Source organism: Physeter macrocephalus, chromosome 20 (genome assembly GCF_002837175.3).
Source record: "Physeter macrocephalus isolate SW-GA chromosome 20, ASM283717v5, whole genome shotgun sequence".
Classification (NCBI taxonomy): domain Eukaryota; kingdom Metazoa; phylum Chordata; class Mammalia; order Artiodactyla; family Physeteridae; genus Physeter; species Physeter macrocephalus.
The window spans coordinates 46,522,365-46,546,480 of record NC_041233.1 but is presented as its reverse complement, the minus strand read 5'-3'; the positions used below and the strand labels follow the sequence as shown (position 1 = coordinate 46,546,480).

Below are 24,116 nucleotides of genomic sequence, written 5' to 3'. Positions count from 1 at the left end.
CACAAATAACTCCATTTCTTTTTATGGCTGTGTACAGTAGGTTCTTGTTGTTTATCTGTTTTATATATAGTGTGTATATGTTAATCTCAAACTCCTGATTTATCCCTCCCCCCACCCTTTCCCCTTTGGTAACTGTAAGTTTGTTTTCTCTGTCTGTGCGTCTGTTTCGTAAATAAGTTCATTTGTATCACTTGCTTTTTAGATTCTACATAGAAGTGATATATTTGTCTTTCTCTGTCTGACTTCACTTAATATGACAATCTCTCAGTCCATCCATGTTGTCAAAAGTTACAGCTCTATGTACATGTATAGGTGAAAATTCTGTCCAGGTCATCATGTTCATGAAATTTTATTGAGGAAAGGATGTAAGGGTATACACATTGTTTTACTGTGCTTCACAAATAGTGCTTTTTTTTTTTTTTTTTTTTAAACAAATTGAAGGTTTGTGGCAACCCTGCATTGTCAGATGATGGTTAGCATTTTTAGCAACAAAGTATTTTTTAAGGTATGTACATTGTTTTTTTAGACATAATGCTGTTATATACTCAGTAGACTACAGTACAGTGTAAACATAACTTTTATGTGTACTGGGAAACCAAAAGATTTGTGTGACTTGCTCTACTGAGAGATTTGCTTTATTGCAGTGGTCTGGAACCAAACCCACAATATCTCCAAGGTATGCCTGCATAGCACAGATGCCAAAAGCAAATGAGATCAAACCTAAAAAAAACATTTAGCATGTGAGGAAAAATAAAACCTCCTTCGTTAACACTGGTGTGAATTTTACACTGTTAATACTAACACCGCATAAGGGTCTTATTACCAAAACACTGAACTGGGAGTATATTTTTGTGATTGTCTAATATTTACTGTTATAAATCTGCTTGAGAACAGTTTTAGATAAAAGCTTGTTTGCTTTGAGATACAGTTTCCGTGAATGTTAGTGCTGCTGCGGAAGGCATCACGGACACAGGTTTGTGAATCATGACAGCTCAGTTCTAAAACTAGAGCCAAACATTGAAATAATTACCGACATGCAAGATTTGGAGCTGAGAATAGAACTCAGTGGAGTATGCCTCACTGTCCTGAAGATACTAGCTTCCAGAAATTCTAAGAATGACCAAGATACTCAAACGGGATGGTAATATATCATCCAGTAAACAAAGTCCTTTGCAGACATGTCTGAGGGAGATGAGCATTGTCTACCGGGCCACAGTCATAGCCTTGTGAAGAGTACCAGTTAGGGTTCCATTGCAGGCAGTCAACTCTAGCTGACCTAAGCAATAAAGGATTTATTTGAAGGATATGAGGAGCTCTTAAGATCAGAGGGAAGCTGAAGAACTGGACTTAGGTTAGGAACTCTGAAAGCTCCAGAAGTTTTTTAAACAGGAATTGCTTAAGAATCTTGCTTTTATTCCTCTACTGGATTAAATGAACTCCAGATGTTTATCTTTAAATTGCCCCATTCGAGATTCAAAATCCTGGAAGTGTGCAAAGCCAGGTCAAAAATCACCTCCTGGCGGTTCTGGAGCTTTGAGAGAATGACCCTTCAGGAACTCCTTTGGCTTAAATGGTTTGAGAGCAAAAGTACACTTGACCCTTGAATGACACATGTTTGAACTGCATTGGTCCACTTATCCTCAGACTTTTTTCAGTAGTAAGTACCACAGTACTACACAGTCTGCGGTTGGTTGAATCTGCAGGTTCAGAACCACGGATACAGGGAACTGTGGATACGGAGGGCCGACTGTAAGTTGTTCGGGGATTTTTGACTGTGAAGAGAGTCGGCATCCTAACCCCTCCGTTGTTCAAGGGCCAACTGTATCTGGATTTACTGGTCAACTGCAAAAGGAGAGTGGGGTTTCATCCAAAGAAAATTGAGTATTGTGGAGAACGTGGCTAGACAAGAAAGTGGTAAATGACCAGCTGGTCACACGAGGCCAGTACTGCCAAGGGCAGTATTATGACTCCGGTGGGCATGCTGGACATATGAGCAATATACATTACAGTTTGTGTGGACAGGCCTTTAGGGACTGTTTGGTCCAGTCCCATAAGCTTTACCGCTTGATGATGGATTGCTACTTGGCACGCCCAACTCTGCAGCCAGCCGATCACTTTTTAACTTGTAATTTATGTTGTTCCAGATAGTAGGTGTAAAACAGAACAGTGGAGACTGAAGTATAACATGGGTTTTTGTTTTATTTCCAGGAAGTACAAGCCCATTCCTCTGATAGGCAGTTAGCGTGAAGGGCTGATCATTGCCATTTCTCTTAGAGTCTGGTTAGGCTGAGTCTGGGCTGTAGCTTTAACAAGACTGAGTAGACCAGGCTTAGCCCAACCCCTACCCTCTCAGGCAGTTGCCTTTTGATCTTGGCGGTATTTGAGCTGGGTGCAGGTTCAGATGTTTGTGGTTCTTCTCTATATTCAGTTCTGACAGGGTTCTGGCATCCAGTCACCATGAGAATGCACAAGACTTTGAGCCCCTCTTCTGCCATTTTCTCTGAAAAATCCAGGGAAGGGGACTTGTCTAGCCTAGCAGTTTGTTTTTAAATGTGTTTCCAGATTTCTATCACTATTGTCTGAGTGTTGGCTGAATTCTCCACATGCCTGCAAAGTCTCTCCATCCAAGGCAGGCCTGCTTTTCCACACACTATATCCATTCTCAGGAGTCCCTGGTATAAAAAAAAAGTACCAAGGCTCTCTGCTCATTTCGGAAGGGCTTATTTCTGCCTGGAAGTCAGTTAATGAAGTCCTTGCATCCACTGTTCTTTGCTAGTCTCCTGGAAAAGTATTATTTTTATTTTGTCTGGCCTTTTCTTGTTACTATATGGAAGTGAAAGTCTTTTGCATCCTTCTACATTCTAGCAGAAGAAATTGTGCAGGGATTTATTATAAGTCATGTAAAGTTCATTTTCAGGTTTATAAGTTTCAGTCCCAGTTGTGGAACTGTATGTTAGAGAGTGTGCTAGAGAGCGCATGCACAGTGTAGCCTTGGGCAAAAATCTCTTTACTTTTGTGGGCATCTGTTCCCTTATCTGTAAGCAGAAATCATAATGTGCACCTTCTGTTATTGTTTTCAGAAACATATGAAAATGCCTTGGAAACTAGCAAGTGAATATGTCTGCAGGTCATCACGTCCTTAGAGTTGTCATCTCACATTTCTGGGCTTCCATTTCCTTATCTGTACAATAATGGAAATGCTGAAATAGACATGCTTTAAGTTCCCATCCCACTTTTCACTCAACAGCACACTGATGCAACAGTGGCCGTGCTGATAGACATTTTGGGGCCTTAGCAATACTGACCTGATCATCAGGACTTCTAAACTGGGTGACTTTCTTAGCTACTGATGGGTGTCAGCCTTGGTAAATGGACTTGGTTTTTTAAAATTGGAGTCTTCAAGAATGGAGCCTTTTTTTTTTTTTTTTTTTTTGGCTGCATTGGGTCTTTGTTGCTGCGCACAGGCTTTCTCTAGTTGCGGCGAGTGGAGGCTACTCTTCGTCGCAGTGTGCAGCCTTCTCATGGTGGCTTCTCTTGTTGCGGAGTACGGGTTCTAGGCACGCGGGCTTCAGTGGTTGCAGTACAGGGGCTTAGTAGTTGCAGAGCATGGGATTCAGTAGTTGCGGCACGTGGGCTCAATAGTTGCATCACATGGGCTCTAGAGCGCAGGCTCAGTAGTTGTGGCGCACGGGCTTAGTTGCTCTGTGGCATGTGGGATCTTCCCAGACCAGGGATTGAACCCATGTCCCCTGCATTGGCAGGCGGATTCTTAACCACTGTGCCCCCAGGGAAGTCCCTGGACTTGTTTTAATAGGCATAAGTTATGAAACATGCCATTAGGTAAAGTCATAGACACTTTGAGGTACTTGGTGTTTTTGTTTATTAAATGTGTTTCTTTGGCTCTTTTGAAGCCGTAAGCTTTTTCGTTGGTTGTTTACTTTGAATGTCCAAAGATCTGCTACTTTATATTATTTTTTTTATAATTTGAAGATAGGATTGGGGTACAACCTCTTTAGTGGTCGATGGAATTAATTTCTTCCATAAATGTAGGTTCTTCTTGGTCAATACATTTATAGACGCCAGTCTTTTAACTAGTTTAAAAGACCAGATCAATATTGGAGTTGTTTACATGGAAGTAGGCCATTATTTTTTAAACCTGTGCTGAGCTGAACTTTACCTTTGAACTATTTATGGAAAACAGGCTTATGCAATAAATATAATCAAGATTTTTCTTTACCCATAAGTGTGTTTAATACATTACAGTATGTAAGAGCTTTCACAAACATTTTAGTAAAATAGGTGCAGAGCAGGTTTGAATTTCTGAAACAAGCCAACCCTATTTAAGAACTTTACCAAAATAAAGTATGTATTATTGCTGCCAACAATTACAAATACATGTTATGACATTTAAAAAGCTGTGCCCCTCTGTCGCTTATGTATTTGAAGGTAATAAAACTGTATTACTTTTTAAAACATTCTATAATTTAGATTTCTTGCTGACTGAGACTGGTCTTTCCTGCAGTTAATCCAAATGAGGAAATCTATGGAAAAGCTAATGGCTTGGCGGGTAGCGGGGGTTACTTCCGTTACTAAAGATAAGCCATTGAAGAACTACAACTACTTACCTACGAAAGGCTTGATTCTCAGTTTGTCAAGAGTTCTTTGAGTCATCACTCTTTCCTAGCCCCGTAAAAAAAAAGTATTTTATTTTGTCTAGGTTTTTATCAGACTAAAATGTCCAAGCTCGTCATTGATCCATTTATTTTTAGTAATAATTTCAATAAAATTACAATATAAGCCAAAAAAAATATAGGCACCTTTGGAGTATTATATCAGCGAATTGCTTGTATACATCACTTTAATCATTTGGTGAATATGTATGATGAGTGGCCCAATAATAGCTAATACTGACCAAAGAATTAAATGAATGCTAGGGAGAAGAAAAAACTAGTGGTTATTCTTTCAATATCTATATAGTTAATTCTTGATAATTTGTGCATTACTGGTAGTGGGATATACATAAATAATAGAAACCTGTATCATTCAAAATCTCAAAGGCAAAAGCTGCACTGTGTTCTATCAAACCTTTACACATTGTTGATTGCTCTGGTGCTCATCTAATTTCCTGATTACTTACCTATCAGGAAGGTATAGTCAAGATCCATGCTAGACCTAAAAGTCAGGTTAATAGGAGGAAGAGGAGGAAGAACAAAGTTGAACTTGCTGTTCTCAAATCACTAAGATTTGTTTCTTCTTGCAGGGCATGGATTGGAAAGGAATCTCGTGGCCTGATATAAATGCTGATAGATTTGTAAGTCCACCGTTATCTGAATGAATGATTTACACATGCCCTTCGCACTGCCCTGTGCAGTATGGCATACTCCCTCAACACCACTTCTATCTTTATGTACTTACACATTCCCTGCTCTACTTTGTCCAGGTGCCAGCAAGTAAGGATCTGGGGAGAAAGAGGAAGTGGTAACAAGTGGCACCTTGGAGCTCGCTATCACACCCGTTTTGTTTGGAGTGAGGACAGGAACAAAAATTTGCATGAAGCCTTCAGGACAGAAGAGAGGCGGGGACTGAAGGAGGGAAAAAGCCCCAAAGCTGCAGGCCTGTCCGAAGGCCACTGAAAGTGTGGGTGGAACCAGGTATCCTTTCAGCATACACCAGTAGCAACTGCTGAGGTGAGTGGAGGTGTGGGAGTTGTGGAAGAAGCACAACTATTTCTAACCCTGCTGGTGAAACTCTATGGAGGCACTTTGAAGAAAAAGGAACAATAAGTTAGGAAAAATTTTTAAAGTTTGTCAGATCCCAATGCACTGAAATCCTGGGGTGAGGTCCCTGAGGAACTGTAGTGCTTGGCTGAAACCATGTGTCTCACATCGAGAGCACAGTTTAAAAGATGACAGGAACAAGGGTAAACAGCCTCTTAATTATGGTCTGAAAGAGAGCTGCTGTTTCTCTCCAATTATACAAAGTCACGAGGGCTTCAACCAACAGATGTCAACGCACACTTGATATGAGATGCAGAAAAGACTCAGCCTTCCTTTTGAGAAATTTATTAAAATAAGAACAAGCATCAGTTGTACATAGAAATAATCATTTGCACTAAGGTGGTACTCAAGCAGAAGAGCAGTTTTAAATATATTTTAAAAATCACAAAATACATTGGTTAAGGCACCTACATCTTGTCTCATGTTTTCAATAAATATGCTGTTTTTTAAAAAGGCAGTAGTGAGGACCTCTGATTAAATGAATCTAGGCATTGTGCTATTAAAGATAGTCATACTTTGCTGTGGCCACTGATTTATTCTCAAAAGAACTTTCATTAGCTTGGTTTAGCATTTAAAAAAACAAAACTGAGTATGAAAAAAAAATCACAGTTTTCTCTTTCCAGTCTTAAGTCTCTTCCAGAGAGACCTATGTACAAAAGGTACTATTTCTTCATATATTCCTTAGTAACAAGGAATTATGCAGAAGGTGCAAGAAAATAAAGCCATCAGAGGTTGAATGTTTCAGAACAGCATGAGTCTTTGGGAAAGTATTTTTTTCAACTGCAATAAAATCAGCTGGGTTTAGAAAACTCCGGACCTTACAGCATCCAAGAAGTGCCCTCTGTTCAAGGAGTTCAAGGAGTGCCCTCTGTTCAAGGAGTTTTGTTAAGCAGTTGAGGGAAACCAGGTCCAGCTCCTGTGTTGTACAGGGTAGACAAAGCACCAGCCTGGGAGTCAAGTGGCCTGGGTGCTCGTTCAGTGCCACCAGTACTTTCAAAATGCCAATTTGGCACTTTTTTTTTTTTTAACAGTGCTCATTAGCTCACGAAGCCTGTGCTTGTGCATCGTCTTAGTTTGGTCACCTGTAAGATGAAAAGGTTGGAGCTTCCTGCGTTTTTGTCCGGTTCCAGCAGCTCGCTAGTCTGATGGTCTGAATTGTTTTTGGTCACAGCTGATGCCGCTGCAGGTAATAGGCGCAGCCTCTCCATAGACACAATGACCACAGCAAAGAGGAGAAAAATTAACTCTCTACAACATGCCAGATCGTTTGAGGCCTGAGTGCAAATCTTTTCATCAAAGCCCCGTATGCTATTTAATTAAAAGACACCGTTTAACTGGAGTTATGTTATTCACAGAAAAATATTAAGACTTCTCTTATTAGATAATATAACTTCCATGGCAGAACTGGCTTGCATAGATCTCTGAGATTAACTTCACATTTTCACACATTTGGTTTCTCCAGTCAGGTCATAGTTCAGCACCTAAGATACTGGGCAGTAAGGCTGGATACGGGCACGAGGGAAATACGAGCAAGAATCTTGACATGAGCCACTCCTCATTTGGGGTGAGATTTTCTTTTTTTTTTTTTTGTCAGCTGTATTGAAGGGGTTGCCCATCTCATTTCCTTTACTGCTGGTATATGACATGGGAGAATGCAGGTTGGCAAGACTTAAGCTGGGAGCCATGCTTTACTTTTTGGCAAGTAAACTAGACACATGGTCAAAGCTTTACGAAATCTGGGACCTACTGCTCAGATGCAGTAAAAAATACAACTAATTTCATTCTGAAATGATAATATTGCTTTTACCTGCTAAGGTCTGGTCTTCAGTTTTACTTTATATATACACACACACACGTGTGTGTGTGTGTGTGTGTGTGTGTGTGTTGACTTTAAATTATAGAGAACATTTTTACCTCATTATAAAATATTAACTTTAAAGTCAATCATTGAGAAGCAATTGGATACAAAGCATCTAATCACAAAAATAGAAAAAGAAATCACAGAGCACTTCAGAAAGAAACTCTGGTGCTAATGGGCATTTAGTTGTTCTTCTCCAGGGACCTGTAATAATCTGTCAGGACTTTCCATGCTTTGGGGGCCATGAAGCCATCTGGGGGATTCTCTCCTTCCCGGGCCAGCTTCCTCATACGAGTTCCTGAGATGAAGTCAAACTCATTGTGCCTGTCAGAGGGTAGCAACAAAGAACTCAGCATAGGTAAATAACATCTACCTTAAAGATCCCAGGAGTAGGATGGGTTCTGAGACCACATTTTTTCTTTCTGTAAAATGCTGCATCTTCTAAAATAAGCAATTCACTAAATCTTCAGTAAAGGAACTGGCAGAAGAAAGGGAAATCATGGCAGCTACCCATTCAATACTGTGTAGCTACTCAGTTCATGGGTAGCGTCTTCTATTAGCTCTGCCTACTTGTGTGAGCTCTGAGCGTGGTGCGTGCTCTGTAAATGCTCATTGAAATCTTTTTCTGTGTTTACTTCCTTTCCCATAATGGGCCAGGCACTCAGTGCATGCTCAAGGAACGTATGTTAAAAAAGAAATATTTATGGACCATCTACTATATGCAAGGGGCTGTGCTACAACTTTAGGGGACACGAAATGTGCAAGACCGGGTCTTAGCTTTCAAGGGACTCTCCAATTAGGAGCATGTGGAGATGCGCTGGGGAGCTTTCCAAAATTTTGCGTCATCATTCCAGCTGTACAGATGTTGATTTAAAGAATTCTCCTCTGAAAACCTACCTTGCTGGATCATAGAAGTCCATGGCTTTTTTGGCTTTGTTGTAGGCAGCCACTCGGAATGGAATGATTTCCACAGAGGTGAGGCCAGGGGCCATGGTCAAGACCTTGGCCCCATGAGTAGGTTCATATAGGTCTTTCTTGGTCTCAGGGTGGGGCATTCCTGCAGGGTCCCGGCCCACAATGTAGAAATTGGCCCCTGCAACCATCCGGGACCTGCAGTGCCATTGGACCTAGGAAACATCACGTAAAGGACATGCTGGTCATCACTGGCCAGTCCTGTGGGGTCCCTGTTTATGGAGACACCCCTTTATTCTGCTTTAAAAGTAATTCAGGGATGTGGGTCAACTAATAATTGCAAGGAAGTCAGTGAGGTGTCCAAGACTCCTGCTCTTGTCATCTTTTTTGTTATATTGGGTAGGATATAGGAGCTTTAAAGCTAAGAATCCTCCCTCTTAGACCATGAGTTTATATTTCCTAATCTCTCCAGACTAACAGGCCAGGAACACTCAGATCTTACTGTTCCACAGAACTATGTGGATTTTACTTTCCAGTTCCTCCCTATTCAAAATCACAGTTTAAGGGAAATTAGAAACTCCAGTATCTCTTTACCATCTGACTGCCAGTAACGAGCAAATTAACCTTCATATGCAGACATTGATTCCATTTCGACACAGCACTGGGATTTCAAAATAAGTTGCCCTCTTTAGAGCTCAGATAGAAATACAAAGGATGGGGAAGAGAGCGAGGGGCCTGGAACTTTGATCTGGTTGAAGAGAATTAAACTCAGTTTGGAGCAGTCCAAAGGGTTGAGACCTTTTCAGTTCATCCTGGTTCCTGTAAACTTGTTGAAATCCCCTACACTGGTGGTGCGGTGGGACAAATAAAGTCTCTGTTCGACAGGCTCAGCGTGTTATGATGAAAGGGAGACATTAAGGTTTTAAAGACATCTTCTCCCTTCTAATATAGCTCACCGAGCATGGTGAATCACTTAAGAGTAACTGGAACTGCTGAAATATTGGGCTAGATACATCTTGCCCTGCAACCCAGGTAAGCTGTATTAAACACCTCGTTCACATACCAACTTCCACGGTCTCAAAGGCAGTGTATGACAGGTTTGATTTGGTGTTTCTAGCATTTTCACAAATACTTTATGGAAACGTAATTAAGTTGGATAAAGTACAGAGACCAGAAGATTTTAGAATCTGCTCGGGAAGAAGAATCCCAGAAACTCACTGGCTCTTCTAAGTAAAATTAGATGCTGTACTCCTGAGTCCCATAGCCCAGCCCAGGGAGCTGCTCACCTCTGTGGGGCCAGCATACAACATGGGAGATGGGAAGATGGCCACGATGGTGGATTGGGGATCTAGAACCTCCTCCTCGAGCACAGCTGTGTGCTGCTTCATCCGCCAGTCCAGGGGCACATCATCATCCTTGGTCCAGCCACCCAGGGGGTGGAGCAGGAGGACCGGGTGCTTGTAGCCTCTCTCCAGGAGCCGGCGGCGGGTGTCCTGCATCAGCAGAGCATGGCCGTTGTGGACAGGATTGCGCAACTGGAATGCAAACACTGCATCTGGGAAAGGAAAGCAGAAACACCAAAGTCAAAGACATGCACTGTCTGCAAGAACAGAAAGGCAAAGATGCAGCTGTGTTTATTGTTCAGTGAACTTGTTACATCCACTTGCTTTTACGGACCGGCTGGAGAATCCACCTGGATCTTTAGGGGTGTTACTCCAAAGGTACCAACCAGTGCCAGACTGCTTAGACAGGAATAGGACACAAAGGTAGGAAGCTCTAAAGGGAGAGCCTGACTCAGAAATGAACACATTTGTTGCCAGGACCTTTCCTACAAACCAAGGCTCAGGCAGGGGCCAGTATTAAATCAGTCCTCTTGCACCCTGCTCCAGCCTCATTTCCCTGGGAAGTGAATATTGATAAGGAACGTCTTCTGGGGTCTGTGCAAAAGTTTAACAATCTAGAGATATAAAAATATTTCTCCTTCACTTTAGGGAAATCTTCAAAACTACAATTAGTGATGAACTCCTGAGAGCCTTAATTTTTCTTTCTGGTTATGAAATAAATTAATATATATCCATCATAGAAAACTTAGAAAATAGAGAAAAGCCCAAAATGGAATTTAAAAATCATCCCTCATCCTATCATTACTTTTTCTCTCTCTTTTTCAAAATATGTAAAGTGAAAATCTTCCCTTCCCCTTGGTCCCGCTTTACCCCTAGAGGTAGCCGCTGCCATCTGCAGTTTGGTGCGCATGCTGCCAGAGATTTCTGCTACACACAGAAGTAGGTTTGAGTTTTTAAAGCAATTATTACATTTTATTTCGTTTTCCAAAATTATTCTGTACATACCGTTCTGCAGTTTGCTTTTTTTATTTAATAGATATATTTGGGGTATCTCTCTGGGTCAGTGCATATTTTTAACTACTGCATAATATTGCAGTAGTTCAACTTTATAAGGTGTTTCCATATCAACAGACATATCAATAGAAGATGATGAAAGTTTTCAGCTTTCCAAAACTATAAACATGCTGTTTCCTGATAATCCTTAATTCTATAAGCAGAGGAGGGTTAGGAGTATTAATAAATGCCGTAGAGCCAGGCTACGTACCAGCATTCATTTCTTTACATTTCTGTTTGAGCTCCAGAGGTGTTAGGCGGTATTGGTCCAACCCATCATTCCACCGTATTCTCTCCAGCACCTGAAGGTCACCACCAACCAGCCAATCCCCACTTTCCATCACCATCTAGAAAGACCGTTATTAAAGTTGTTAGTGATTAATACTGTTTTCCATTTTATCTAGAATTTTTTCTTCTTCTGAACCAATCTTGGCTTACTTGAAGAACTGCCTTCAGTTCTTCAACATTTCAAGCACAGTATTTATCAAACTTGTTGGTCTCTCAAATCCTTTATTACTCTTAAAAATTATTGAGGACCTGCAAAGAGCTTTTGTGTATATTGGTTATATCTATAATTTTCTGTATTAGAAATTAAAACTTAATTCCCTTAAAAATATTTATTGACTTAAAACTAACAAGTCTATTAAATATTAACAAACTTTATTTTTTACTGAAAAATATTTTCGAAGGCAGCTGGATTCTCGTATCTGCTTTTGCATTTATTCTGTGGCAGTATGTTATTTTGGCTGAAGTATGTAAAGAATTCAACTACAGATAGGTAGTTGGAAAAGGGAAGAGTATCTGAATAGCCTTTTTCTATCATGTGGATAGTCTTCTTTGATATAACAGATTAAATAACCTAATTTAAAAATCAGCAACTTTAACAGACATTTCTCCAGATATGATGTACAAATGGCCAACCCAACAGGGATATGAAAAGATGTTCAACATCACTCATCACTGGAGAAATGCAACCTCACACCCATTAGGATGGCTACTATCAAAAACAAAATAACAAGTGTGGGCAAGGATGTGGAGAACCCCCTCGTGTAACTGTTGGTGGGACTGTAAAATGGTGCAACAGTATGGAGTTTTTTCAAAAAATTAAAAATACAACTACCACATGATCCAATAATCCAATTTCTGGGTATATATCCAAAAGAATTAAAAGCAATGTCTCACAGAGATTTGCACAACCATATTCACGGCACCACTATTCACAATAGCTAAAAGGTGGAAGCAACCCAAATATCTATTGAAAGATGAATGGATGAACAGTGAGTGTGAATGATATACATACAATGGAATATTATTCAGCCTTCACAACAAAGGAAATCCAGCCAGAGACTACAAGGGGGATGAAACTTGAAGACATTATGCTAAGTGAAAAAGCCATTCACAAAAAGATAAATACTGTATTTTTCCACTTACATGGGTATCTAAAGTAGTCAACTTCATAGAAAATAGAATGGTTGATACCAGGGTCTGGGGAAGGGAAAGAGTTGTTGTTTAATAGGTGTGGAGTTTCAGATTTTCAAGATGAAAAAGTTTTGGAGATCTGTTTCACAACAATGTAAATATTCTTAACACTACTGAATAGTACATTTAAAAATGGATAAGATGGGGGCTTCCCTGGTGGCGCAGTGGTTGAGAGTCCACCTGCCGATGCAGGGGGCACGAGTTCATGCCCCGGTCCGGGAGGATCCCACATGCCGCGGAGCGGCGGGGCCCGTGAGCCATGGCCGCTGAGCCTGCGCGTCCGGAGCCTGTGCTCCGCAACGGGAGAGGCCACAACAGTGAGAGGCCCGTGTACCTCAAAAAAAACAAAACAAAACAAAAAACAAACAAAAAAAAATGGATAAGATGGTAAATTTTATGTTACATGTTTTTTACCTAAATAAGTAAATAGATAGATGGTAGATAGATAGATGATAGATGACAAGACTCATTTTTCACCGAGGTCACTATAAATACTCTACTTTTTGATACCCAGTCTCAGTTGAAAAAGTGACTTCAGGAAAGGGTGGATAAGGAACAGAACATGGAGACTTTTAGAAAGAACCATCTATACATTGTCCCACACTTTAGATGGCCCAACTCTGGCATCTTCAATTGTGCCCCTTCTGTCAGGGCAAGGAAACCCTGGTGGGCAGGCCCACCTGAAGTCTGCATTTACTCTCCACCATGAGATGTGTACCTGGGACACTCAGCCTGGGGTGCCCACAGGCAGACCCAGAGGGCCTCCACGGCATGGGGCAAGGCCAAGCATAGGAAGAGAAGGAAGGGTTGGCTGCAGGCCAAGAGCCAACTGTCCACACACTACCATGTTCTAGTACAGAACCGAGAAGACTAAATTTGAACCTGGCCTTCCTGATTGTGATCAAGGCATATTGCCAAAGTAGAAAGATAAAACATATTTAAGTTTATTAGTTAGATAAGTAACTTTTAAATATGGTATTGGGCTTCAGCTCATATTGTTACCCTGGGTCGCACAAGTATTAGGTGTGAACCTGGTGTGAAGAATGGTCAAAGTAATGAAAAAAAAAAGCCTGACAGTGTTTGATGAAAGGAGAGGGTTAGCACTTTCCTTGACAAGGATGGATGTCAGCCCCAGGCCTGACAACACACATATGGTAATGAATTGCCACCTACTTGGTGACATCTAACCATGGTTTTTATGTTGTACATCTGAAACTTATACATTGTTATGTGTTCATCTTATCTCAACCTGAACAAAGAAAAACATGACAACCTTTTGTTTTTTCTATAAACTTAAATTATGTTCCATATGACGCTGCAGTGCAACAAGTTACGACTGAGAGCAGGTGTCTCTCCTCAGTCATTGAGACAAACATTACAGAAAGTCTTACTTCTCAGTCAGATCACAGTTGTGCAGTCATTCCCCTGATCAAATTCCATAACTGCCTTTTGCAGTGTCCAAGGACAGTGTGGCCAGCCTGTAATGTCAGCAGAAAAGAGGGAGGCGAGAAAAGGGGAGAGAAAGCTGATTGATTTATGACATCAGTTCAGAAGACATCAAGGTGGTGATGGTATACCCCTGGTTCAATTTCCTGTCATGGCCAGAGGCTGGAGTTTACAATGACTTGCATTCCAGAGGTTTTCAGGGAATGGGAGGTTGGGCTAGAGCCAGGGTTCTCAACAGAGGGCGATTTTGCCTCTCCTGGCGACATCTGACAATATCTGAAGACAACTGTGATCATCACAACTGGCGTGGGGAAGGGTGTGTTACTGGCATCTAGTGATTAGAGGCGAGGAATGCTTCTCAATATCCTACTACATTGCACAGGACAGCCCCCAGAATAAAGGAAACCCTGGGTAGAGAAAGGGTGATTTGCAAGGGATTTGCTTGTTTTTTCATGGCCCCCCCTTCTAAACTCTGTGCTCAGGAAAATCACTTAACAAGAATATTGTCAGGGCTTCCCTGGTGGTGCAGTGGTTGGGAATCTGCCTGCCAATGCAGGGGACACAGGTTCGAGCCCTGGGCTGGGAAGATCCCACATGCCGCGGAGCAACTAAGCCCGTGAGCCACAACTACTGAGCCTGCGCGTCTGGAGCCTGTGCTCTGCAACGGGAGAGGCCGCGACAGTGAGAGGCCCGCGCACCGCGATGAAGAGTGGCCCCCGCTCTCCGCAACTGGAGAAAGCCCTCGCACAGAAACGAAGACCCAACACAGCCAAAAATAAATAAATAAAATTAATTAATTAAAAAAAAGAATATTGTCAAATACCCATACCTAGACATTTTACTTTCTCCTCATTGATTAAACTGCAGATAAAATTTTGAAAGAGTTACCCCAAATCCCTGCGCATGCAGTAACTCATTCTGGGCACAAGGGGTCCACCCTATATTGTTCTATTGGCCAAGGCAATATTGAACCTGTTTCATTCACCATCCAGCCTAAAAATGTATCCGGAGAACAATGCTGAAACTATGCTTTTGGCATTTCTGGGATCAGGAGGGACAGAGAGCATCTCTGTCCCCAAGGTGGCTCAACTGTCCCCAGAACTGTGGTCCAGCTATCAGGAAGGGAGGTCCAGTGGCTCTAATTTCCAAGGGCTTTGTGGCCCATAAGTCCCCACTTCCTTCCAAGCCTCCTGCCAAAGGCAGGTGTGGGACCACAGCTAGAGTTTGCAGAACTGGACACACGTGTGAGGAACAGGCTTTAAGGGAGTCTAGTGAAGCAGTGAAAGAGGAACTGGGCTTGGAATCACAGACAACAGGAATGCAAAAAGGAGAGAGGATGAGCTCAAACACTAGGGTGAAGACCAGGAAAGCTATGGCGAACAGGCTGAAAGAGGGCAAGGAAAGGAAGAGTGGAAATAACCTAGAGAAGAAGAGGGAACATGCACATCGGAAGGAGAGGAGCTGCTGAGGGTGGGAAGGTGTAACAAAGAAAGTGAGGAGGCAGGAGTGGAAGGAACAGTGTCCTAGGCTGAGGGACTAGCACATGCAAAAGTGTGACAGAGGATGATATAATGACCAGCTGAGATGCTGGAGGGGAATCTCGGGCGGCGGTGGTTAGAGGTGGTAAGGTGAAGTCATAGCTTTATGTGAGCTCCCAAATAAAGCTTGAACGGTCCACTCTAGCTGAAGAATTGGAGAGGGGCTTCGAGGGGAGTAGGGCAAGAGACAGGGAAGAAATTAAGTGCCCTGGCCCAAGTTGCAACAGAAGTGAACAACTTCAAGCAATACCTAGGAGGCAGAACTGTTAGGACTTGGTGATTGAATGGACAAGGGAGAAGAAAGAAGGAAGAATGACGTCCAGTGTGGTATATATATATATACAATGGAATATTAGTCATAAGAATGAAATAATGCCATTTGCAGCAACATGGATGGACCTAGAGATTATCCTACTAAGTAAAGTAAGAGAGAGAAAGACAAGTATCATATGATATCACTTATATGTGGAATCTTTAAAAAAATGATACAAATGAACTTATTCACAAAACAGAAAGACTCACAGACTTAGAAAACAACCTTATGGTTACCAAAGGGCAAAGGTGGCAAGGGGGAGGGGTAATTTAGGAGATTGGGATTAACACATACACACTGCTATATATAAAATAGATAATCAACAAGGACCTACTGTATAGTACAGGGAACTCTACTCAATACTCTGTAATAACCTACATGGGAAAATAATATGAAAAAGAATAGACACATGTATATGTATAACTGAATCACTTTGCTGTACACCTGAAACTAACACAACATTGTACATCGACTATACTCGAATATAAAATAAACATTTTTTTAAAAAAAGAAATAATGCCATTTGCAGCAACATGGATGGACCCAGAGATTATCCTACTAAGTGAAGTAAGTCAGAGAAAGACAAAGATGATGTCACTCATTTGTGGAATCTAAAAAATCATACAAATGAACTTATTTACAAAACAGAAACAGACTCACAGACATAGAAAACAAACTTATGGTTGCCAAAGGGGAAGTGGGGGGGAGGGATAAATTAGGAGTATGGAATTAACAGAAACACACTACTATATATAAAACAGATAAACAAGAAGGATTTACTGTATAGCACAGGGAACTGTATTCAACATCTTGTAATAACCTATAATGGAAAAGAATACACACACACGTATAACTGAATCACTTTGCTATACACCTGAAACTAACACAATATTATAAATGAAGTATACTTCAATTTAAAAAATAAAATAATACTTTGAAAATAACAGAAAACACATACTTTTTCAGAATGCCAGGAGATGTACACTCAAAACTGAGGAAATTCATTACGGAAAATAAATGTTGATCTTATGATAAGAAAAGAAAAGAAGAATGACATCTAGGTTTTGGACATGGGCCACTGTTTGGATGGCGGAGCTGTTCACGGAGGTGGGGGACACAGGAGGGGGACAAGGCTGGGGTGAAGTTGCCCATGTTGAGTGCGAGATGCTTGCAGGATATATCCAGGTGGAGCCACACAAGAAACAGCTGCGGATAATTATCTAATGCCATGGTTCTCAACCTTCACAGTACATTAAAATCACAGGGAGCTTCAAAACCCACAACACCCAGAGCTGAGCCCAAGCCAATTAAATCAAAGTCTTTGAGGGAGAGATCCGGGCATGGCTAAGTTTTAAAGCTCCCCAGGTGATTCTGTTGCTCCAGCTAACGACGTGGTCTTCATTGCAGGGCTAAAGGATATAGAAACTCTCATTCCTATCCTTCATTGGGAAGTCACACTCTGTTCTCTTGGTTTCTAGGGAGTCATGATTCTTAGGTGCTTCACAGGAACATTGTGAGAAATAATTACCATTTGAAAAAGTTTTGAGATCCATGGATGAAAGGCAACGGGGTCCATTAAGCATTATTCTTACAAGTTTCACCTGCTCCTCTCCTCATGATCGCATCTGTGGCACCTCACGTGGTTCCATATTAGTGAAAGAGAGGGTTGGGAGGGTTTGGATGGAAGGTCAGGGTAGCTGCAGTGAGGGGCTATGCAACAGAGGCAGACGGTTTCCTTGGTGACTCTGACCATTTTCCATGCAAATATAACTCTCAGTGCCACATGGAAACAGAAGAAGGCCCATAATTACTTTTGGAAGGAATTACTGGTGGAAGGTTTGGGGTTCTAAAACCAAAAAACCATGTTTAAGTTTTACTGTGAATCTCAAGGTGCTAAAAAATGTCCAGTGAAGACAGTTCCTTTCCCATAAACACACCTTCAGTGCTCCAAGTGTAGCTTATACAGGGTGAGTGGTTTTCTCTCTGGTTATGCATGGCCCATTTCTCACCATTAGCTCACTGGGAATGTTTACCGAGTCCTTCTAATGACCTAATGCTACAGAGTCACTGACTATATTTTCAAGGCCACAAATCACACCACCACTCTCCCTGCCATCTAAAAAATTCTGACCTCCAACTGCCAGCACACGATGCAAGACGATTTTTTTTTTTCTTTTAGTGCTAACCATGTATATGTGGATGTTAGGCCCAAAGAGTGGAAATATCTGAGCTGGCATGAAGAAAGGCCACTATTCTTTAGGTCACTGAGTGCAGATAAGAGCCCAAACCTAAAGGATTATGATCAGAAAAGGAATGAGACAAAGATATAATTAAGGCTCAGAACACAATTCCTAAAATAGCTATTATCCAGCAATTTCAAGGCCTGTCTCCCAGCCTCTTGGAGAGAAAAATGTTCAGATGGCTCTGAGCTTATCTGCAGGGTGGCTAGTTGTGTCCAATAAATGAAAAGCTGCTTTGCTCCTCCACTGACCTATTCTGTTCCACCAGGGGCCTTGAAAAAGCCCTCCCTACTCTGCAACATTTCACAACTGAAAAAAACAAAACAAAACCAAAGGGAAGTTTGTCTGACAGATTTGAACAGGTTTATTCAAACATCCATTGTGTACAGTCACAGAGCTGGAAGAGATCTCAGAGTTACTGAGTCTGGCCCCTCCTCCTTTTATAAATGAAGAAACTGAGGACAAGAGAGAGGATGTGCCTTGTCCAACCACAAGGCTTTTTTTAGAGTCTCCTGGGTCTCAAATGGTTCTCTATTACCTTTGAACTTTCTGCAAGTTAGTTACTCCAGCTAGGGAATCACTGGTATATTTCTTTTTTAATTTCAACCCTAATGCTCTAGTCTCGGATAAGGGATAGCTTTTGCATTCAATTTCACATATTTTTCTTTATGGGAAATGAACCACACCCAGCAATTCCACTCTCTGCAATCCCACCCCATCACCAACAACAATCAGAAGCTGTGAAGGAGGCTGAGGAGTGTTAGTCTATTTTGCCGTTAGGCAGATTGACTCCAAAATAATCCTAATCAGATGAACACATTTTTCAATCTGAAAAATATCCACTGATGAAAATGTGGTATTTTCCCTCTGGAAACTCTGCTGCTATCTGTGCTTTTTGTTTATTGAAACAATGTCACCCACCACCCCCCTCCCCACAACAGCCACAGAGCATGAACTTCCAGTCTCTTTCCAGAGGTTAGCTGGATCCATTCTGTATGAAGAAATTGACTTCCCTTGTGAATTTCAAGATGGACAGGGCTGCAAGCTCTGGCTGTGGTTTTGCGCATAGCACAGCTATGATTCTGGTTCTCGCCTCACGATGTTAGACTAAATTATCTCCCCAGTCCAGTTGTTTCCCATTTAGCTGAGGGAGTCACAGCCATCACAGGATCTGAGGACTCAAGAGACCGTTTAGACCCGCCCTCCAAAAGAAAGTCATTTCTTTGCCCTATCTAAAAACATCTCCCCAGGCAAAGCTTGTAGGATCTCCCTTAGAAATGCATTCCTTCATCTAACCCCAGTTTTTCTAAGTTCTTCCCGAAGGAATGAAAAAGAATTATTTTTATCCTAAGTTGAAAGAAAGACCTTCCAAAGGTTATGCCACTTACTTTGATGTAGGGGTGTTTTGCACAGGTTGTGCCCCACACATGGGAACAACGCTCCTCTTTTCTGTGTTCGTAGAATTCAGGGTCTCGTAAGATAGCCACCTTCCGTCCCCCGTGTGTCAGGACAAACTCGTTGCACCCTTCCAGCCGTGTCTTATCGTCTGCAGAGACGGGCAGCACGACGGGGATACTCATGTTGATCACTCCGTCTGTGGAAAGAGCCATTTGAGGCATGAATGTGGGATACAAGGTGTGGGCTCCTTTAAAGAGGGCTCAAACGTGCACAATGTCTCTTCCGGACATTCCCTGCAACAGGCATTAAGGCCTAACTCTAACATGGTTATGTTGGCTGCACTAGTTTCTCTAGCGTCTGTGATAAATCCTTTGAGAAGAGGGTTTTCAAAGCAAAAGATGGAGCGTTTGTGAAAAGTGGGCTGTTTCGAATTGTAGGGGCGGCTTCAGGAAGTGATTTGGAGGACCATGCCCGAGGGGGTGGCTCCCTTCTGAGTTCCCTTTTTAAAATGTGGTCCTGACCTCAACACACTAGGAAGCTTAAAGTCTTTAAAAATCCAACTAGATAAAATAAAGGTTGGCAATGCCCTGCATATCTGCGAATTCCACACCGGCAAATTCAACCACCTCGTGGATAGCAAACCTTATACAGGATCCGCCTTTGGTTGAATCGTGGATGAGGAACCCGCAGATACGGAGGTTGGACTGTGGGGCTGGAGCATCTACAGATTTCGGTATCTGCGTTGGGTCCTGGAACCAACCCCCCTCAGATTGGGAGGGATGACTGATTTCTTAGTGAAGCCAGATAATGTAAAAGAAATCACACAGCTGTTTCTCCCCTTTTGTAATGGTGCCCTAACATTCCAGCAAATATGTCAGGCTTTCAGTTGTACTTACAGTGAGAAAATGGGGGCACAGAATTAAGTGTATAACATTAAAGAATATCAGGGAGATTTAGGGGGAGTTCCCAAGTTCAAGACTCAGAAGGAAAGGAAAGTGAGTAAAAAAAACATTCAACTTGTTACCCAATTTAAGCTCGTACTGCTTGCCGCACCACCGGCCAATAAATGGAGAAATGAGTTGTTGGGAGAAGGAATAGCAACTTTACTTGGAAAGCCAGCAGACCGGGAAGATGGTAGACTGATGTCCCAAAGAACCACCTTCCCTGAATTCAGGCTTCTTTTATACTAAAACGGGAGGGGATAAAGTCAAACAGTTTCTGGTTCTGGTCAGACTACTCCAAGGGGATGTTAATTTCTTCCTCCCTGGGGTCATTCACAGGTGGGCTTAGTCAGGATGTTTTATGTGAGCTAAACAAAGGTCTTTTAGCCTAAACTTCATCACATGAGAGAGGCAGGGTTCCCAGACATGGGCCATTATGTATAATTTAAGTTTATAGGCAACGTCCCTTTAGGGATTAACTTGTAAAAGCAATAGAATAAAAAGCTTAAAGTAAAAGAAACAGATCCAATGTGGAGTAAAATTTGTTCTTCCTTATTACAAACTCAGGATTTCCAAGAGGAAGCAAATGCTGTTATTTATGGAGTGGAGGAAATGTACCATAGATTAATGAAGTCTTTTAAATCTAACTTTCAAAATCCAACATTTAGACCACTTCTGATAGAGTTAAAGATCTGAGATCTGAGTTCTATTTCTTTGGGGCATAATACTCCCCCACTAGCTATGAAACAAAAGTCTACAGGCATAACACTTTGCACATTTAAAATACTCTCCAAAAGTTACTAGGACATAAAGAATGTCACAGGATATATACAGCAACTTCCAGCAATAAAGAAATCCCATCCATCATAAAATCCTACAACCTGCTCTGGGAGCCTCATAAATAACAAGATACTGTACACAGAAAGTATGAGTTTCCTCACTCAAGTTAACTCCTTTGTTTCAAAGTTCACAAACAATAAGAGTAGTCCAAGCAAGCCCTGTGCAGAGAGCACTAAACTCAAAGCCAAGCGATCTCCTATTTACTACCTGTGTCACTCACCTTCTCTGTCCTCCGTTTCTCCACTTGGAAACTGGGATCATAAATAATATGTACATCCCTGGGTTGCTGGGAAGAGGCTTTCTGTGGATAGCATGACCACACTGCTTACAAAGAGTGCCTTGACCAAAATAAAGTAAAACAAGATGCAAAGCAAAAGGTGGGTTGGGTGCTGGCGGAAACCCAGCTCTGCCTGCAACACGCTTGCATTGCTGCCTTCTATCAATTACTCTGGGTTGAAATCCATCCACTTGCTTGTTGCCATCGCCTCCTTTGGTCCACTAGGTTCCAGCCCAATGTAGCCTCTGATCCACCTTCATCTTGGCCTTGAGTGAAAATCCCAACTAAGGAAACAGCACTACCTGACAGGCCGTCAAGAGACTAATCTGTGGGATGTTGTGGAAGGGAGTTCTACGGAGTAACAGTGCCAACTGATCTCCTACACCTGTAGCTACAACTCCACACAGGTAAAAGCAGATTTACTGGGGTTTCCCTATCATCTTAGTCAACTTTTCTAATACATAAAATTATCCTACAATTTAACTCTGTGCTGAAATAGCCTCCATAGCTTTAAACATTGACTCGGGCTTTCGGCCTTTTTCCATCACGTGCTTCAGCTCTGGTGGGAACCACCCTGATTATTTTACTGCGGTATAACTCATTTTGGAAAAGAGTATGGTCGTTTTTCAGCCACAGTTAGTCCAACACTTAAACTTCATGTTTAATTGAATAATCTTGCTTTTGCTTTAAATAATTTTCAAGCCTGTTGTTTTAACCTTGTAGATATGCTTATCATTTGTTTGGGACTATTTCTGGGCAAAAACTAAAATACTTTATATTGCTTAATTAGTCTTTTTCAAGGAAAAACAACAAGGATGAAAACAATACTCAAGATAAATGATATCTTCAGAATTTTACCTTTTTCTTCTGGTACAGTGCAGAAGTTTAGAATTGCAGCGAGTACATGTTTATTCCCAGTTTTATAACTATCAATTGTCATAGCTTGAAATTAGATTCATGCATAATTACTCATCACAAATGAAGTACAATCATCCACAATCCAACCAGGTGCATCCACTTTAAATTGTTTCTAAAATTGATTTATCCTTCATCAATTAAAAATGTTTTATAAAGGCAATAGAAAAAAATTTCCAGATTTGTGAAACAAAATGGGAATGAACACTCAGTAGAAGTAATTAACAGAGAGGATCATAAATTTGTAAAATCTCAGGAACAAAATGTGCAACAGAAATTTAGAAACAAGTTTAATTTGTCAGCCAAATAAAACGTTATAAACAACAGCTGCATCTGATCCAGAAATTTCCTGTTACTTGGACTCCTATCAACAGAAGAATGCAGCATTATTCTATTATAACTGGTTGTATCATGAACTGTTAGCAATTCCAACTGGTTCATTTAGATTTTTTTTTTTTATTATGTCCTTACCATTTCTAGTTAATATATCTAATTATAATAATTTAACTACTTATAAAGTTAAAGTACATACCAGGAAGGAACATGCCTAGAGAAATACAAACAAAATTAAGAAACATATTGTTTTCAACTTTCCACCAAAATAATAGTAAAGCAACAATGACAAGGAACAAACTCCTACTATGAAGCTTCATACACACAACATACAAAGATACTGAGCTTTTTGTTACTGCTATTTCTAAAAACAGAGCAACGTGACAGCAAAAAGCTGGTGAAACCAGAATTTGTATTGAATACTGTCCAATACAATCCAAAAGCATTTTTAAATAATTATGTTTTAAAATAATTATATGTCAATAGCCCCTCCAACTTAAGCAAGAAGTTGTCTCTTACAAATATGTGATGTTAGAACTACTGTCAGATGATTCCAAACCAGGCTTTGGGAGGTATACAGGCAAACTGCTTTAGAACGTCCTAGAATTCCAGATGTTTACAGGACATTAAAGTATGCCCAGTCCCAGGATAACCTGGATTTGAATCCAGGCTTCGAGTGAGTTATTTAACCTTCCCAATACTTATTTCCTCATATGGACAAAATACCTTCACAGTGGTGTTATCTGGATTAAATGTGATGTCCTATGTCAAGCACCAGGGTCAGAACACATTATGTGCTGAATAAATGCTGGCAGTATATATATAGAGAAGCTCTCGAGCCCTGCCTTGGAAAGTCAGAGCCACAGAAGACTTGCCATTAAATGATCAGGTCTCACAAGGCTGCTACGGCTTAACCCTACTTGGATGCCACCAGTTAAGAACATAAGCTTGAAGTTCCATTTTTAAATTTAGATGTGACATTTATCACTGGAGGATCTATGACAGCCCCCCCAAACTCTATATCCAGTGAGAAATAAAATAATAATAATACACTGACATGAAAATAGATCCTTGGGTAATATAGGGAGTAACTCATACTATATAATCATCAAAAACACTGAAAAATGATTTTTTATTTTGCTTTTGGACTGAGTAGACTGAGCTAATTTTTTTTTTTTTTTTTTACTATAGGGGGAAATTGTGAACCTTTGAGAAAATTAAAACCAACAAAATACTTTTGGGAGACAGGGTCAGAATAGAAACAATTTTACCTGCAGATTGTAGGTGATCAAGAAATGTGCAGTTGTTTAATGGTAGATGAAAATGGCCACATGTCTATGGCTACAGAAATTATTTCAAATTTTCAATGGTGGTGACTCAAACTTTCATCAACTGGTTAAAATTAAATGATATCCACACAAATGATACCTTGCCCAACCTTCTGATACAGAGA

General features: G+C 41.0%; 1 protein-coding gene, 1 long non-coding RNA gene and 1 other non-coding gene across 4 annotated transcripts in view; 2 read left to right on the top strand and 1 right to left on the bottom strand.

Annotated features, from left to right (window-relative positions):
• The first annotated feature begins 389 nt into the window (after window positions 1-389).
• Window positions 390-7,677, top strand: LOC114484467 (uncharacterized). The gene is made up of 3 exons (XR_003677386.2): window positions 390-740; window positions 5,261-5,311; window positions 5,441-7,677. It is a non-coding gene; the product is annotated as an uncharacterized lncRNA (long non-coding RNA).
• A 129-nt stretch (window positions 7,678-7,806) lies between these two features.
• PAPSS2 (3'-phosphoadenosine 5'-phosphosulfate synthase 2) overlaps window positions 7,807-24,116 on the bottom strand; it is an 85,272-nt gene continuing 68,962 nt past the window's right edge. The window contains exons 8-13 of one of the 2 annotated variants that reach the window (XM_007125535.4): window positions 19,348-19,553; window positions 12,375-12,428; window positions 11,155-11,290; window positions 9,834-10,102; window positions 8,533-8,762; window positions 7,807-7,959 (exon numbers count right to left, since the gene is read on the bottom strand). In XM_007125535.4, the coding sequence (XP_007125597.1) occupies window positions 7,818-7,959; window positions 8,533-8,762; window positions 9,834-10,102; window positions 11,155-11,290; window positions 12,375-12,428; window positions 19,348-19,553 (1,037 nt within the window). In that variant the 3' untranslated portion in view covers window positions 7,807-7,817. The remainder of the gene's footprint in view (window positions 7,960-8,532; window positions 8,763-9,833; window positions 10,103-11,154; window positions 11,291-12,374; window positions 12,429-19,347; window positions 19,554-24,116) is intronic. The other variant, XM_007125536.4, reaches the window with a different exon arrangement.
• LOC112064272 (U6atac minor spliceosomal RNA) lies at window positions 13,499-13,621 on the top strand. Its single transcript, XR_002891454.1, has one exon. It is a non-coding gene; the product is annotated as a U6atac minor spliceosomal RNA (small nuclear RNA).